Source organism: Hydra vulgaris, chromosome 07 (genome assembly GCF_038396675.1).
Source record: "Hydra vulgaris chromosome 07, alternate assembly HydraT2T_AEP".
Taxonomy (NCBI): domain Eukaryota; kingdom Metazoa; phylum Cnidaria; class Hydrozoa; order Anthoathecata; family Hydridae; genus Hydra; species Hydra vulgaris.
The window spans coordinates 2,974,338-2,988,561 of record NC_088926.1 but is presented as its reverse complement, the minus strand read 5'-3'; the positions used below and the strand labels follow the sequence as shown (position 1 = coordinate 2,988,561).

Below are 14,224 nucleotides of genomic sequence, written 5' to 3'. Positions count from 1 at the left end.
AACCTAATGCTAATTAATAAATCCTTAAAAAAAATTAACAAACACATTAACCATGATCTTGCCAATCTAGTTCAGTGGCTTCGCTCCAACAAACTTTTTCTAAACTCTAACAAAACTGAACTTATTATCTTTAAATCAAATAAAACAAAAATCTATAAACATATGAACTTTAGATTAAGTGGCAAAAAAATTGAACCTGTTAACTCAATTAAATATCTTGGTATAAAAATTAATTCAAATCTTTCCTTTTTATCCCACTGTGAAGACTTAGCAATGAAACTAAGTAGATCTAATGGTATGTTGGCCAAAGTTCGCCATTATGTTAATCTTGAAACACTTTTGAACATATACCATGCTATTTTCGGCTCACATCTTATATATGCATGCCAAATTTGGGGGCAGTCCTATCAACAAGCTCTTATTAGGTTATCCCACCTCCAAAACAAGGCTTTAAAAATTACTTATTTTCAGAATATTAAATTTAATTCTAATGTGCTCTATCTAACTTCTAAAGTATTAAAACTATGTGACTATATTCAATTTTCAAACTGCCAATTTGTCTGGAACCACCAACACAATAACCTACCTTTAACTTTCATCAATTTCTTTTCCAAAAGTGCCAACTCTCGTTAACACCTTCGTTCCAATAGTAATTTAAAACTGTCTGTCTCTAAACATTGCTCTCATAAATACGGACATAAATCTATAAAGTATCAAAGCATTAAAACTTGGAACAACCTTCCTTATGAACTAAAAGCTCTCAATTCATTCTCAACCTTTAAAACTAGATTATTCTACTTTTTATTAAAAAAATATAGTTAGTGTTTATAATTTCTATTATCAATTTTTGTTGTTTTTAGTATTTTTTTTTTTTTTTTTTTTTTTTTTTAATTTTTATTATATATTTTGTTGTCATTACTATTGCTTATTGTTATTTCTATAAATATTTACATTACTATTATTAACTACTTTTTACTATTACTACTAATATTAATATTGTTATCATTATTATTATTATTATTTTTGTTATTATTGTTATTATTATTAAATATATTACTATTATTATTATTGTTATTGTTGTTATTATTATTATTATTACTAAGATTAATTGTATATAAATAAACTATTTTTTAAGGTATTTACTTGAAATTAGTATTTCAATACTATTTGTAAATAGCCGTGAAAATTTATTTTCAGAATATATGATTGATTGATTGATTGTAATCAACCGAAACCGTCGCCATCTTGGGAGGCCAAAACTGGCTTCAAAAAATTTGCCGCATACGCTATCCAGTTATATTTTGAGATCAGTGGGTTTCAGTATGATTATCAGAGTTATTATTGCTAAAAACAATATTTTTAGCATTAATATTAGAAGAGAGATTATTCTCCATTTCTAAAAGTTAAATTAAAATTTGAAAAACTAAAAAAACTAAAAATAAAGTATCGTTAAAAGAAATATAAAATATTTACGTTGCTTTTCGAGACCATTCGCGAACCACCAACTTGTCGTATGAAATATACGCAAACATTCCAGCTTCTCGTGCTTTTTTCATGCCCGCCCGTAATTCTTTTCTAATTAGCATCGTCTCCGCGCAATAATCGTCATTGATATAAATATTTTCCCCTTTCAATTTCCGAGAGTTTTTTAGAATGTTTTCCTTGTCTTTATAATTGAGCAATTTCAAAACTATGGATCTGACTTTTTTATTGTCTCTAGAACCAGTTAAATGTGCCCTTTCTATTTTTATATATTTTAACCCAAGAGTTTCTTCAAATAATTTTAACACTTTAGCCTCACTATCACTCCAACTTTCATTTTTGCTTTCCTTTACACCATCGACTCTCAGATTGTTTCTTCTGGATCTATCTTCTATTTCTCTAAGCTTACTTTTTAGTTTTAATATCTCGCTGTTGTCTTTTAGCTTTGAACTTGTCTCTTTTGTTTTTGATTTCACAAGTTCAAATTTTTCTGAAGCAATATCGTCATTGGTTTGAATAAATTTTTTCATTTCAAGTAAATCATTTTCTAAGGAGACGACTTTTTTATTTGTTTGTTCTAAATCATTTTCGAATTTATTTATTTTTATTAGGTTCTTTATATTTTCTTTTTCGTACTTGTCAAGTCTCTCAGTGAACATTTTCAAGTTCGCAGCTGTTAAAGACGCAAAGCTTTTCTCTTGTTTTTTCAAAAGTTTTTTGGTTTCATCTAAGTTTGCATTGCTTTGTTTTTCAAGTAAATCTGCTACAAGTTTCTCAATACTTTCTAAATCCATATTATTATGTTATCTTGATAATGTGATATTTTTATTCAGTCTTCTTTTTTATTTTGATTTTAATTATAATAGCTAATAAAATAAAAAACTATTATTTTTTATTTTTCTATATTAAACTTCTTCCGTTCACACGTCTGCTCTTGTTGATTGCGTATTGCGAATTTAGTCACCAAAGCCACACAAGATTTTTCACAGAAACACCTTCAAAATAAGTTACAGCTGTATGCCAAATATCAGTACTATTATTAAGCCCCACAACCACATTTTACGAGCTTTTATTTTTAAAAAATCTGTTTCCTAATTTTTCAACCTGATAAATGAGTTTTTACAATATCAAACTTTGATTAATTTTGAAATAAAATCATCAAGGTAACGTTGAAGATATTTATCTCAAGATGTTGTTCAGGGCTCTCATGGCGAAAAGCAGTGTTGCAGGTTCATCGTAAAATTATTTTTCTCTCTTCTTTCTTCTGGTCAAAAATTTATTTTAAAAGCCAGGAGGACATGCAACAGCTTTTGCTTTACCCAGATTATCGACCCAGGGTAAAAGGATGTGGTCAAGACACTAATTAGCTGTCGAATGAAAATAACGTCGTCAGTAAAGTTGACTGAAACAAACAACTTTGTTGACAACTTGAAGAGTTTTGTACTAAAAGATTAGAAATAAGTTTCAAACAATTTTAAAAACTTTATCAAGGACGTAGCTTGATTTAGCAAGTTTGTGGAAAGGTCAAAACCCTCCTTAGTACATTTAGGGCAGAAAAAATTTCTTATCGTTTTGAAATTGGTTTAAAAGCGGCGACCGAGCTGACCGCTTGGTATCTAAAAAATTGTAAAAAGAGATTTTTGTCAATTCTTTCAAAAAGTTTCATTTAGCCGAAAGCTAACGGAAAACAGGAAAGAAAACCGAAAAAAAAAGGTAAAGAATACGTAACGAGTTTGGATGTTTCCATATCGTCGGGGATAGTGCAAATCCGCGTAACTAGCATTGGCTATTATATTTGGATATTAATAATTTTAACTCCAAATATCTATCATCAACATTACAAAAAACATGAATAATACTTTTTATACTAAAATGAACCCAAAATCTGGAGAAACAAAAAAAAATTATCCAGAAAAAAAATGTACTGTAGATACGCATTCACACACACAAAAAAGGCTAGACACGAGTTAATAAATTCTCTTCTTTTTTTTTTTCTGCGATAACATCAGAATACTGTCCTTATCTGCGTAGAATCAAGTAACAGCTACAAGTTTAACAATTGTTAGGTTTAAGGGTTAAAAATAAATAATTTAACGTGAAACATTTTGCTAAAATGCACAGTTAAATTATTTAGGAATACAATAAACTTCCTTGTGAGATGACTATTTTATTTGATATCATTAATACGGGTGAATGACCTAAAACAAAGCTTTTTCTTAAAAATATATTTCTTGTCATACTATACTGTAAAGATATAAATTGCGACTAGAATATACGTCGTGAGTTAAATATTATTAAAAGTAGTAAATTATCACTATAAAAATGCCGTAAAATAATAACAATTCGCATGACAAAGTAAATGCTTTAAGTTAACGTATGTTTTTTTTTTAAATTTGTTCGTCTGGTTCAATGATATATTATATAACTAGATGTCTTACTTGCGGGATTTTATTGGACAGAAAGTGAAGCCGCTTTTTTTGTTTATAACAATAGTCCGTCATTTGTAAAAAGGGCAAAAGCTGAAGCCGAAGTGTGGAATAAAAGTTAAAAATGCAAGTCAAAAGTTCCCAGTAAATTAAAGATAATTCAAAAACAAATTATATTAGTTATAAAATACTTATAAAAGTTTTTTTATGAGCCTATGTTTATTAAAAAGTATTTTAATTCATAAAAATGCTTTAAAAGTGTCTGTCGTTTTACTTTTCTATTCAAAACTTTAATCCTTTTTTCGAATATGAATTAAGGAATCATAAATTATTATTTTACAAGTATTTTAATTTCCGCTTAACACTTTTACGTAAATAGTATGTAAATTTAAAATATATTTACTTCATTTAAGAAAAGAAAAGTTAAAAATATTTGTTTACAAATTTTAATCCGCCATTTGTAAAAAGGGCAAAAAGCTGCTTTACTTTTTGGATTGAAGTTAGACGTCTAGTTATATAATATGTTTGGGTTAACAAAAAATGTCTTGATTGTTCAATTTGACTACTTATTTAACGATCTACTTATTTAACGTGACTTTAAGGTGAGTTTCCACGCATCCGTTTTTCTACGGGAACGGGAAAGGGAACGGAAAAATAATCACGTGAGCATGCGCAGTTTTCCTTTAAGCAAATAAAAACTTTTATAACGCATGCTCACGTGATTATTTTTTCCTTTCCTTTCCCTTTCCCGTTGAAAAACGGATGAGTGGAAACTCGCCTTAATACGTTAAATAAAAATCCGTAAACTAACGCATGCGCAGAATATGATTTTGTCTACTTATGTAACGATCTACTTATTTACGGTGACAACGGCAATAAAATATTTATTTAATAAAAAAGCTCCAAAGGTTTTGTGCTTAAGGAATTTTTGATTTCACCTATCATTGAAAATCTTGAAACGGTTATTCCTGACTTTGATTAGTATTTAAATTGCTTTAAAATTAACTGAGATAAGGAAATCAACTTTCAAGTAGTGGGGTCGTCCATAAAGGACGTCATTCAGAATTTAAATACTAACCGGAAATAGAAGTTTATTGGCTTCCTTCATCGGAGATTTTTATTGAACATATAGCGCCATAATACTACAAAAATCTCTGCGCACGAGAGCCAACATTCTCCTACTTCTTGCCATTTGTTAACCTTAGCGTGACTGCCTTTATGGATTACCCACATTTCACTTTTATATAGACTTACATCAGAAATTCTTTTCTTGTCAATTTTAATTTCATTAGTGACCAAAAAGACAAAGAGCTGTTATAAAATAAATGTGTGATTTATTTTCTATTCAAAATATACTTCTGAAAAACCACATAAATACCGTTTAACAATGCCTGCCAATGGCATTGTTAAACGGTATTTCTATTGTTCGTTTAACAGTGACCACGTTTTGCTATGAAATATTTCAGGAGCATACTGATTAAGCTGTTCTGTAATATATTTATAGTCATATCAAACGTTTATTTCTTTATATTATTATGTCAATATTAAATTTTTATGGTTTGAAGATAAAAAAAGACGCTTGGAGTAATTTTAATCAACAACTGAAATATGTAAAGGAAAAAAAAAGGGAAAAAAAGAAAGTTCTAAAATATCGTAAGCTAAATACTATTTGTAAAATAATTAAATTTCACTTAAGATTTAATTTTCAAAAAAAACTTTAGACTTAATTTTTAAAAAAAATTCTAGATTTAACTATATTTAAAGTTAATAATTTTTATAATTAAAAAAAAAAATTAGTTTTAAATTTTAACGTTTAATTATATGATAAAGTTAAACCTTTCTTCACAAATAAATTTAAAATTGTCTTCAAGAACTATACAATACAACACGACAATTTGATAATACGGTATAGCACGTAAACTTAAACTTTACTTTTAAATCAACGCATCAAAGTTAAGACACATGACTCAAGTCATTTCTATTTCCATTTCTATCTTCTTTATTCTAAATAATTTTTATCTCCATTTCTACCTCCTTTATTCTAGGGCATTTCTATATCTATTATTTTAAGCCAGTTTTTTTATCTTCGTTTCTACTATTGCAATCCCAATTTTACTTAAAAAATCCAGTCATTAGGTCTTTGTAATCATTAGTCATTAAAAAGAAATTATCAACAAAAAAAAGTTTAAAACCAAAGTCGTAGGTTTTCAAATAAAGCAGTAATATCAGAACTCAACATTTATTTTTGATGTTCATTTAAAATTAGCCAATATTCTGTTTTAGAAACTTTAATCTATATCTTAAAATGAATTAAAATATTATAACTTATATACAAATCTAATCTAAAATAAAGGTGAACTGCGTATCACGTCACATGTCAAATAAAGCTTTACGTGTCAAATGTATCACGTGTCAAATAAAAAAAAATTTATCACATGTCAAATAAAGCATTGGTTAAATTTAATTAGTAAAGTAATTGAGTTAAAATTTCATTAAAAAATTCGATAGCATTTTGGATGAATTAAAAATTAGAAAAAATCAGACTAAATTTTGAAATAAGCGTTAAAATAATACTCTAATTACAGACTTTTATAAGTCTTACAATTTACAATTGCAAATTACAATTGCTTTTCATAACTGAATGAACACATCACGTACTAAATAACTATATAGCGGCCGTGGCGCATTGATCAGAGCATTTGCTTTAGGAGCAGATCCAGGTTCGAAACAAAATCTGGACATATTTTCGCGTCACGGTAAGGAAGGAGGCGTGAACTTCCTATTTAAATGGACTTCCGTGGTGCTCTGTGACAAGGCCGTTAGGTCTTCTTGGGACACCTAAATAACAAAATTAAAACTATCTTAAGAAAAACAATATGCTTTTAAGTACACGAATCGGCTATAACATGAGCCATTTTACAGACCACACAGTAATAAAATTGGTTAATCTGACCCATTTAATAGTGATTAGCAAGCAACCAATTAACCAGTTCTATTACTGCGTAGTTCGGAGAATGTTCATGTTATAGCCAATTCGTTTACTTTAAAACTTATTGTTTTTATTAAAATATTTTTTAAATTGTTTTTATAAAAAACTCATATTGTATAGCAATCACGTATTGCTAAACAATATGAGTTTTTAATGATTTGTAGCTTTCAATAAATCATACGGAGACAAAAAATGGAGATAAAAAAACGAAGTTAAAAACAAAGATCTACAGTAGTTTATAGGATACTCAATAAAAAATTATTTCGTTACATCTTATTACATTTTCTTTAATCGTATTTTTTATAGCGCTGTGTTTAGAGTTCTGGCTCAAAAAACAGAGGTCCAAGGTTCGACGTTGGTTCTAGTCCAATAAATAACATTGGTAAAGGAGAAGGCGTGAACTTCATAGTTAAATGCTATTCAGGGGTGCCCTGTAATAAGACATAAGGACTTCTCGAAGCAACCTTAATAACTGCCAAAAAAAAGTCTATTCAAGTATACAGAAATAAATATCGTTAGATCATTAACGATAGTACTATACAACTATAAAAAACAAATGATCCTTGAATCAAACCTTGTGGACAACCCCATATTAAACTGCACACAAACAACAACAAAATTAAAATAATTTTTAAAAATTAACTCGCAGTAGTTTGTTTAAACTTATTTTGAATACAAAAGTTATAAACGATTGACGAAAAAGGGAATTCCTTATCCTCAATGGGTAATAGATAAAGATAACTTAAACCTTTTTAAAAACAACATCGATAAATATTTTGGTTTCTGAATACTATTTTTTGTAATCGGTTGTCATAACCTTAATTCTACGTAATTAAGACTCAACGCACCTCAAGTGTGTACAGCAACATTTCTATTCTATTCTATTATCTCTCTCTCTCTCTCTCTCTCTCTCTCACACATATATATATATATATATATATATATATATATATATATATATATATATATAATATATATATATATATATATATATATATATATATATATATATATATATATATATATATATATATATATATATATATATATATATATATATATATATATATATATATATATATATATATATACATTAAAAACAACATCGATAAATGTTTTGGTTTCTGAATACTATTTTTTGTAATCGGTTGTCATAACCTTAATTCTACGTAATTAAGACTCAACGCACCTCAAGTGTGTACAGCAACATTTCTATTCTATTCTATTATCTCTCTCTCTCTCTCTCTCTCTCTCTCTCTCTCTCTCTCTCTCTCTCTCTCTCTCTCTCTCTCTCTCTCTCTCACACACACACATATATATATATATATATATATTTAATGATAAAAAATTATATTTTAAAAAATTTGGCAATATCTAAGCAACCTAATTATATGTCTTATTAAAACATGACGCGATAAGGAAAGATAAGGAAATTAGGTAAACCTATTAAACAACATATTATTTTTATATTTTCAAGCAGGACAGAAATAAAATATTCAAGGCAATTTAGAAAAAGTTCTAGTTTGCTATCTGTAAGCTTTAAGTTTAAAGCTTTTTTAATGGTTGTTAAAACAGTTTTTAAATCGTATAATTCGGTTCAATCTAATTTGCAATTTTGATCCAAACATTGGTTCGCCCATCCGAACATTGCTTCGCCTATTATTTAGAGTTTTCCCGATTTAAAACATAATAGATAAATATTATAATAGATAACATAATATATATATATATATATATATATATATATATATATATATATATATATATATATATATATATATATATATATATATATATATATATATATATATATATATATATATATATAAATATGTATATAATATGCGGAATGTGTTTATAATTTAAAATTTCATATATTTTTGTAAAAATGTTGTACTTTTATGAACCATTGCAAAAATATTAATTTCTACATGTATGGATTGATTTATTAATAAGTTTATATAATTCATTGAAGCGTGTCAACTTGATAAAAGGCCGTCCATTTTCGGCTTTATAATTCAATACAGTCATTATAAGAAAATCGATAAAAAGAGCATCTTGAAGTTACTTAGAATAGTTGAAGGTTTGTTTCAAAGACTTTAAAGGTAAGTTGGTTTCAACTAAAATATTTTATTTTAAATATGCTTTTTCTTGTTAATATTACTTTATATTATTCTTTTTTTTTTTTTTAAGTTTTAAATAACAGAGTTAGTAATGCAGTAACTATTTAGTTATTTAAAGTTAGTAATGCAGTAACTTTTCTTTTTTTTAAGTTTAAACTAACGGAGTTAGTAATACAGTAATTAACATAGACGTAAAATTTTAAAGCGAGGCGTAGTTTTTAAATAATGTTTTCACTTTAAACACTTGATAATTTAATATGTAAAATTAATTTTAAATAACCACTAAATTATAAAATAAACAATTTAAACATTTTATTTAAAGTTTTTTTCATCAAATTTTTTTCTTGAACTGATGAATATATTTAATGCACCAATCGAAGTTAATTATTTCACTTTTAATTAACCTTATTAACATTGATATTAATGATAATAATAACAATAATAACAATAATAACAATAATAATAATAATAGTAATAATAACAATAATAATAGCAATAATAATGATAATAATAACAATAATATCAATAATAATAACAAGTACTAATTTTACTTAAATAAAAACTTACAGTTAAATCTTATAAGTAAAAATTAGGAAAAAATCAATGAATGTTTAACCACTGTTGAATTTGACGATAAAAATTTATTAACTAAGTTTCATATAAATAAATATTTTATAAAAAATTTTTGCAGAATGTTTAACTTAAGCTCTATTGCACAATGTTTTTTTGTTTAAAACCCGCCCCTCTACTTAATGTAGAGGGGCGGGTTAATTTTAATACCGCTCGCACTTTAATATTGATTATCTTAAATGTCATTTTTTCTGCTTCATCTTGCTTGCATCATTTACTTTGCTTTGTCTTTTGGGTCTCTTATTGTTTTTAATATTGTTTTATTGAGAAAATTTTTATCTTTGCCACATTCATTCTTTTCCTATAATAAAAAGAGTAGTCGAACATATTTATTTTAATTTATATTAAACATAACTGTTTTAGTTCTAAAATATCTGAATTATTTTTATGAAATATGCTCAGGCTTGCATTAACTAAACACACTTAAAATACCACGGACGTTATATTTTATAAAATAATCATGATTCAAAATATCTTGAAGTTGAAAAAAATATAGTGAAAATGGCGTCTCTTTTCTTGATGTATACCCTCCATCCCCGTCACTGACATACATGCTATATATGTATGGATGTATGTGTGTATGCATGTCTGTATGTGTGTATGCATGTCTGTATGTATGCATGTATGTATGTATGCAAGTATGTATGTATGTATATATGCATGTATGTATGTATCTAGACGGGTGATTTTAAGGGGGTTGTGACCCACTCAATCCCCCCCCCCCCCACACACACACACACACACGCCTCTCAGTCGGCAGTTTTTTTTAGTTTTGAAGACTTTTTTTTACACCCGCGACCACCACCTCATTTTATTTAACTATATAACAAAAGTTAACAACTTTTGCTCAGAACATTTGTATAATATAAATAAATATTCTATATATATTTGGTTTTAACTTTGGTTAGAAGTCTTTTTTTTTTTCGGGTTTTTAAATTTTGATATTTGTATAAACTTTTTAATTATTAATTGTAAAGTTCATATTTTTTATGTTTACATTTTGACTTTGACCACGTAAACCTTTTCTGATTTAAGTTGGCGCTAGTCTAATATATCTGCGTTTTTTGAATATATTTAGACATTAGAACTTAGTAAAAATGGAAATAAAGACTGCGATAATATTTGTATTTGCTTTATGTGTTTGTGTATTTGGCAGAAGTATAAGGATTAAGAAATCAATCGAAACAGAGTTTTCTCCAGGTATTATTTTTCCATTTCTTCTTTTTTTTTTTCCTTGAGGGACTTTTTGCAAATTCTTTTTTTCTAACTGACGGATTTTGACAAATCTAATATAAGGTTCTAAGTTTCATTTGAACATAGAAACGAGAGTGATTTTATCTGACTTAAGTTGCAAAACTGTTAATCTTACTATTTTTTGTTTGTTTTTGTTTTGTTTTTTACTTAGACTCAAAGTTTAGTCTTTGAATGTTAAAAATAAACCTATAACTTGTATGCATACATATTTATACACATACTATACTTGTATGTATAATTATATTTTTTATACGCTACAAATAAATAAATCTTTCTTAGGTGTTATTATTCGCAAGTAGTTTAGAACCCTCATTTTTTTGAAAACGGAATTTTTAAGCCCTCCTTTGAAATTTTACAATTGCGCATATTTTTCGTTTCTCTTGAATTTTACATTTTTGTCTATATACAAATTTTTTAAAAACTGTTTGTATTTCTTAATTCTTATTGTAAACCTATAACCGGCTTATAAACTTATAACAAAAGGTGGTTTGAATTTTTTTTCTCGGCTATAATTTTACAATAAAGGGGGCGAATGCCAAATTTAACTTAAATTATTTAATAAATACCAATATAATGTAAAATTCATTTCTGCATAAGTGCAAACGGGCGTAAGTGTAAAAATTGTTCTTATAAGGTCGCCGTTCAGTGATAATTTTAATGTAGTTTTCAAATAATTATAATTTAATAACGATATTTTTAACTTTTTAACTTCTTTAATAGCGCAAGATGCTGAAGTAGCAGATACTGAAAATAAAGAAGATTCCGAAGAAGAAAAGTTTGAAAGTGAATCTAAAATAAATGACGATGAGTATAGTGATGAAGAAGATCAGGAAAGTGAAAATGATGATGAAGACGAAACTGAGTTTGATGCGGAAATCGATAAAGACACCGAATTAAACGAGGACAATTATGGCGAAGATGAAGAAGAAGAACCTGAAAAGAAAAACGTTGACGAAGAAGATTCTGAAGTAGTTGATGAAAAAAATTTCAAAACAGATGTTTCTATAAACAAAGATGTTAATAATGAAGATGACACAAAGAAAACCTCTGATGAGAAAAACCTTGCAACAGATGACTCTACACTTACTGATGATGATGATGCAAAAAGTATGAAAGATAACCAAGATGATCAAGATGTTGATGAAGATCTTGAAGCAGAAGATGATGATTCTGAATCAAAAGACCTTGATGAAGAATATACTGAGAACAAAAACGATAACGAAGAAGACACTAAAACAACTGGGAATAACCAGGAAAATAAAGATGTCAACCAGGAAAGTATAGATGTCAAAGTAGAAATCGAGAATTCTGAAGAAAATGATAACAAAGAAGATGTTAATGAAAAAAATTCTGATACAATGTCTAAACAAGATAAAGAAGATAAAATAGATGACATGAACGATGAAGATGATTTAGAAGAATTTATATCATCAGGTTTTATTTCATGACCAGTCTCAAAAAAGCATTATTAAATAAGAATGTCAAAATAAAAATATTTATAAGAAACAAAGTAATAATTGTTTCCATTAAAAACAATTATTACTTTTAAAATATATTCTCATGTTTTACTTTTATTTTGTTTTGCTTTATTTGAGACCCAGGTTTATTTTTAAAAGTTGTTAAAACTTATTAATATTATGGGTACGTCTAATAATCAAGGGGTTGGGAGCCACTTAAACTTTTAAACTTTTTACTTTTTTAAACTAGTGTTATTTTATTTTATGGGACAATTCATGCCATCTCCCCGTCATAAATATTTGTCAATTATTTTATTAACTTTGTAGTCGACAAAGCAGCCGAAAAAAGAAACGGATTGGTTAAAGAGATAAATGGTTATTTAAAGAACTTCGAACAATAATTTTCAAGGTAATAGTAGTTTTGTTATTGATTTACTAGTTTATATAATTTTTTCTAGTTTTTCTTTTACTTTACTTTGAATTTTTTAGAAAAGTTTGGTAACAAAAACCTGGTAGCAAAAGTATGATATATTTCGGATTTATTAACATTTTATTATGTTGCTGTTTAATAATTAATATTCTGTTGTATTAATATACTTCCTTTGAAAAATTTTTGTTTAATGTATATAGTTGATCAGAATCAAAATACGATTTTTTTTCTTCTATTTTTTAATTACTTTGATTAAAAAGTAATAATGATAATAACGAATAACTTTTGGTAATATTTTAAAGCTTGTTAATAGACATTTGAGGGCGGATCAACTGGGTCACATACCCTGAATCTCTACTCGATAAAACGTTATTAAACTTATTAAATGTTAATGTAAAACTTAATAAATTATTTTATTTAAAAATATTGAGTGAAATTCACTTTCACAATCACAAAAAAACAGTTATAAAACATTTAACATGCCAATTTATTTAACAATATTACTAATTCGACTTTATATATTTATACTTATAGTTTGTAACAGAACCTATAATCATTTTACAAAAAACAAATTTCTTTCGATAAAAAATTTGTTTTTTGTAAAGGGCCGATTAATCGGCCTAAAAACTGATGGTTTTAACAAAAAAAAAGTTTACTCCTCGAGTGTTTATTGATATATCTGATGCACATGTCAATGTGAACTTGGGTATTCTCCAAAAAACTTTGGTTTTCTCTTAAAAGCGTTGCGGAGTATTCTATAAAGTAAATCACTGTATTTAAAGTTTATAAAATATTGTCTTTAATGTTTGTTGACTAGATTTATTTAATAGTTAAAAAAATAATAAAAACTACGCATCTAACGCAATCAGTTACTTAAATAAACGAGAAAATCTGTTCCTGAATGTCCTAGATATGTCCAAGAATGTCCAAGATATGTCAAAACTGAAACCGTTTCAAGTAATAATATTTATGTTTATAATGTTATTACTTACTGCTTAAAATATATTTATGATTTTTACACCAACATTTTCTTAAAAAACAATCTTCGATTAAATACCAACCAAAATTTACGTTCTAAGAGTAAAATCAAGCATGTTAAATTTTTAATTAAAATGTTCTTTTTTGTAGAAGTCAAATTTAATCTTTAACACTGTCGCCGATTCTCTTTATTTAATCCATGACAAAATTGATCAATTTATTGAGACGGATGGAAAAAATGGCTACGGTGTCTTGTATGCAAAAAACTTGAAAAGCTGCATTGAGAAAAGATTTCCTCTTTGTCACACTGGAAACTTATTGAGTGCTGCAGCAAACTACATAAATCCTGCTTTAAAGGGACTTCACTTGAAGCTCTTCAAAAAATTTTAAACAACAAAAGAATGGTTAGCCTCACAGGTTAAGGATAATGTTGAGTGCCAACCTGTTGCCAGAGT

The 14,224-nt window shown here is 26.9% G+C and overlaps 1 protein-coding gene across 1 annotated transcript; it reads left to right on the top strand.

Annotated features, from left to right (window-relative positions):
- Positions 1–8,835: 8,835 nt before the first annotated feature.
- On the top strand, positions 8,836–13,026 carry LOC100204283 (glutamic acid-rich protein). The gene is made up of 5 exons (XM_065800813.1): positions 8,836–9,002; positions 10,729–10,850; positions 11,625–12,338; positions 12,689–12,770; positions 12,851–13,026. The coding sequence occupies exons 2-4, from the start codon at positions 10,748–10,750 to the stop codon at positions 12,760–12,762; spliced, it is 891 nt and encodes a 296-aa protein (XP_065656885.1). The 5' UTR covers positions 8,836–9,002; positions 10,729–10,747; the 3' UTR covers positions 12,763–12,770; positions 12,851–13,026.
- Positions 13,027–14,224: the final 1,198 nt, after the last annotated feature.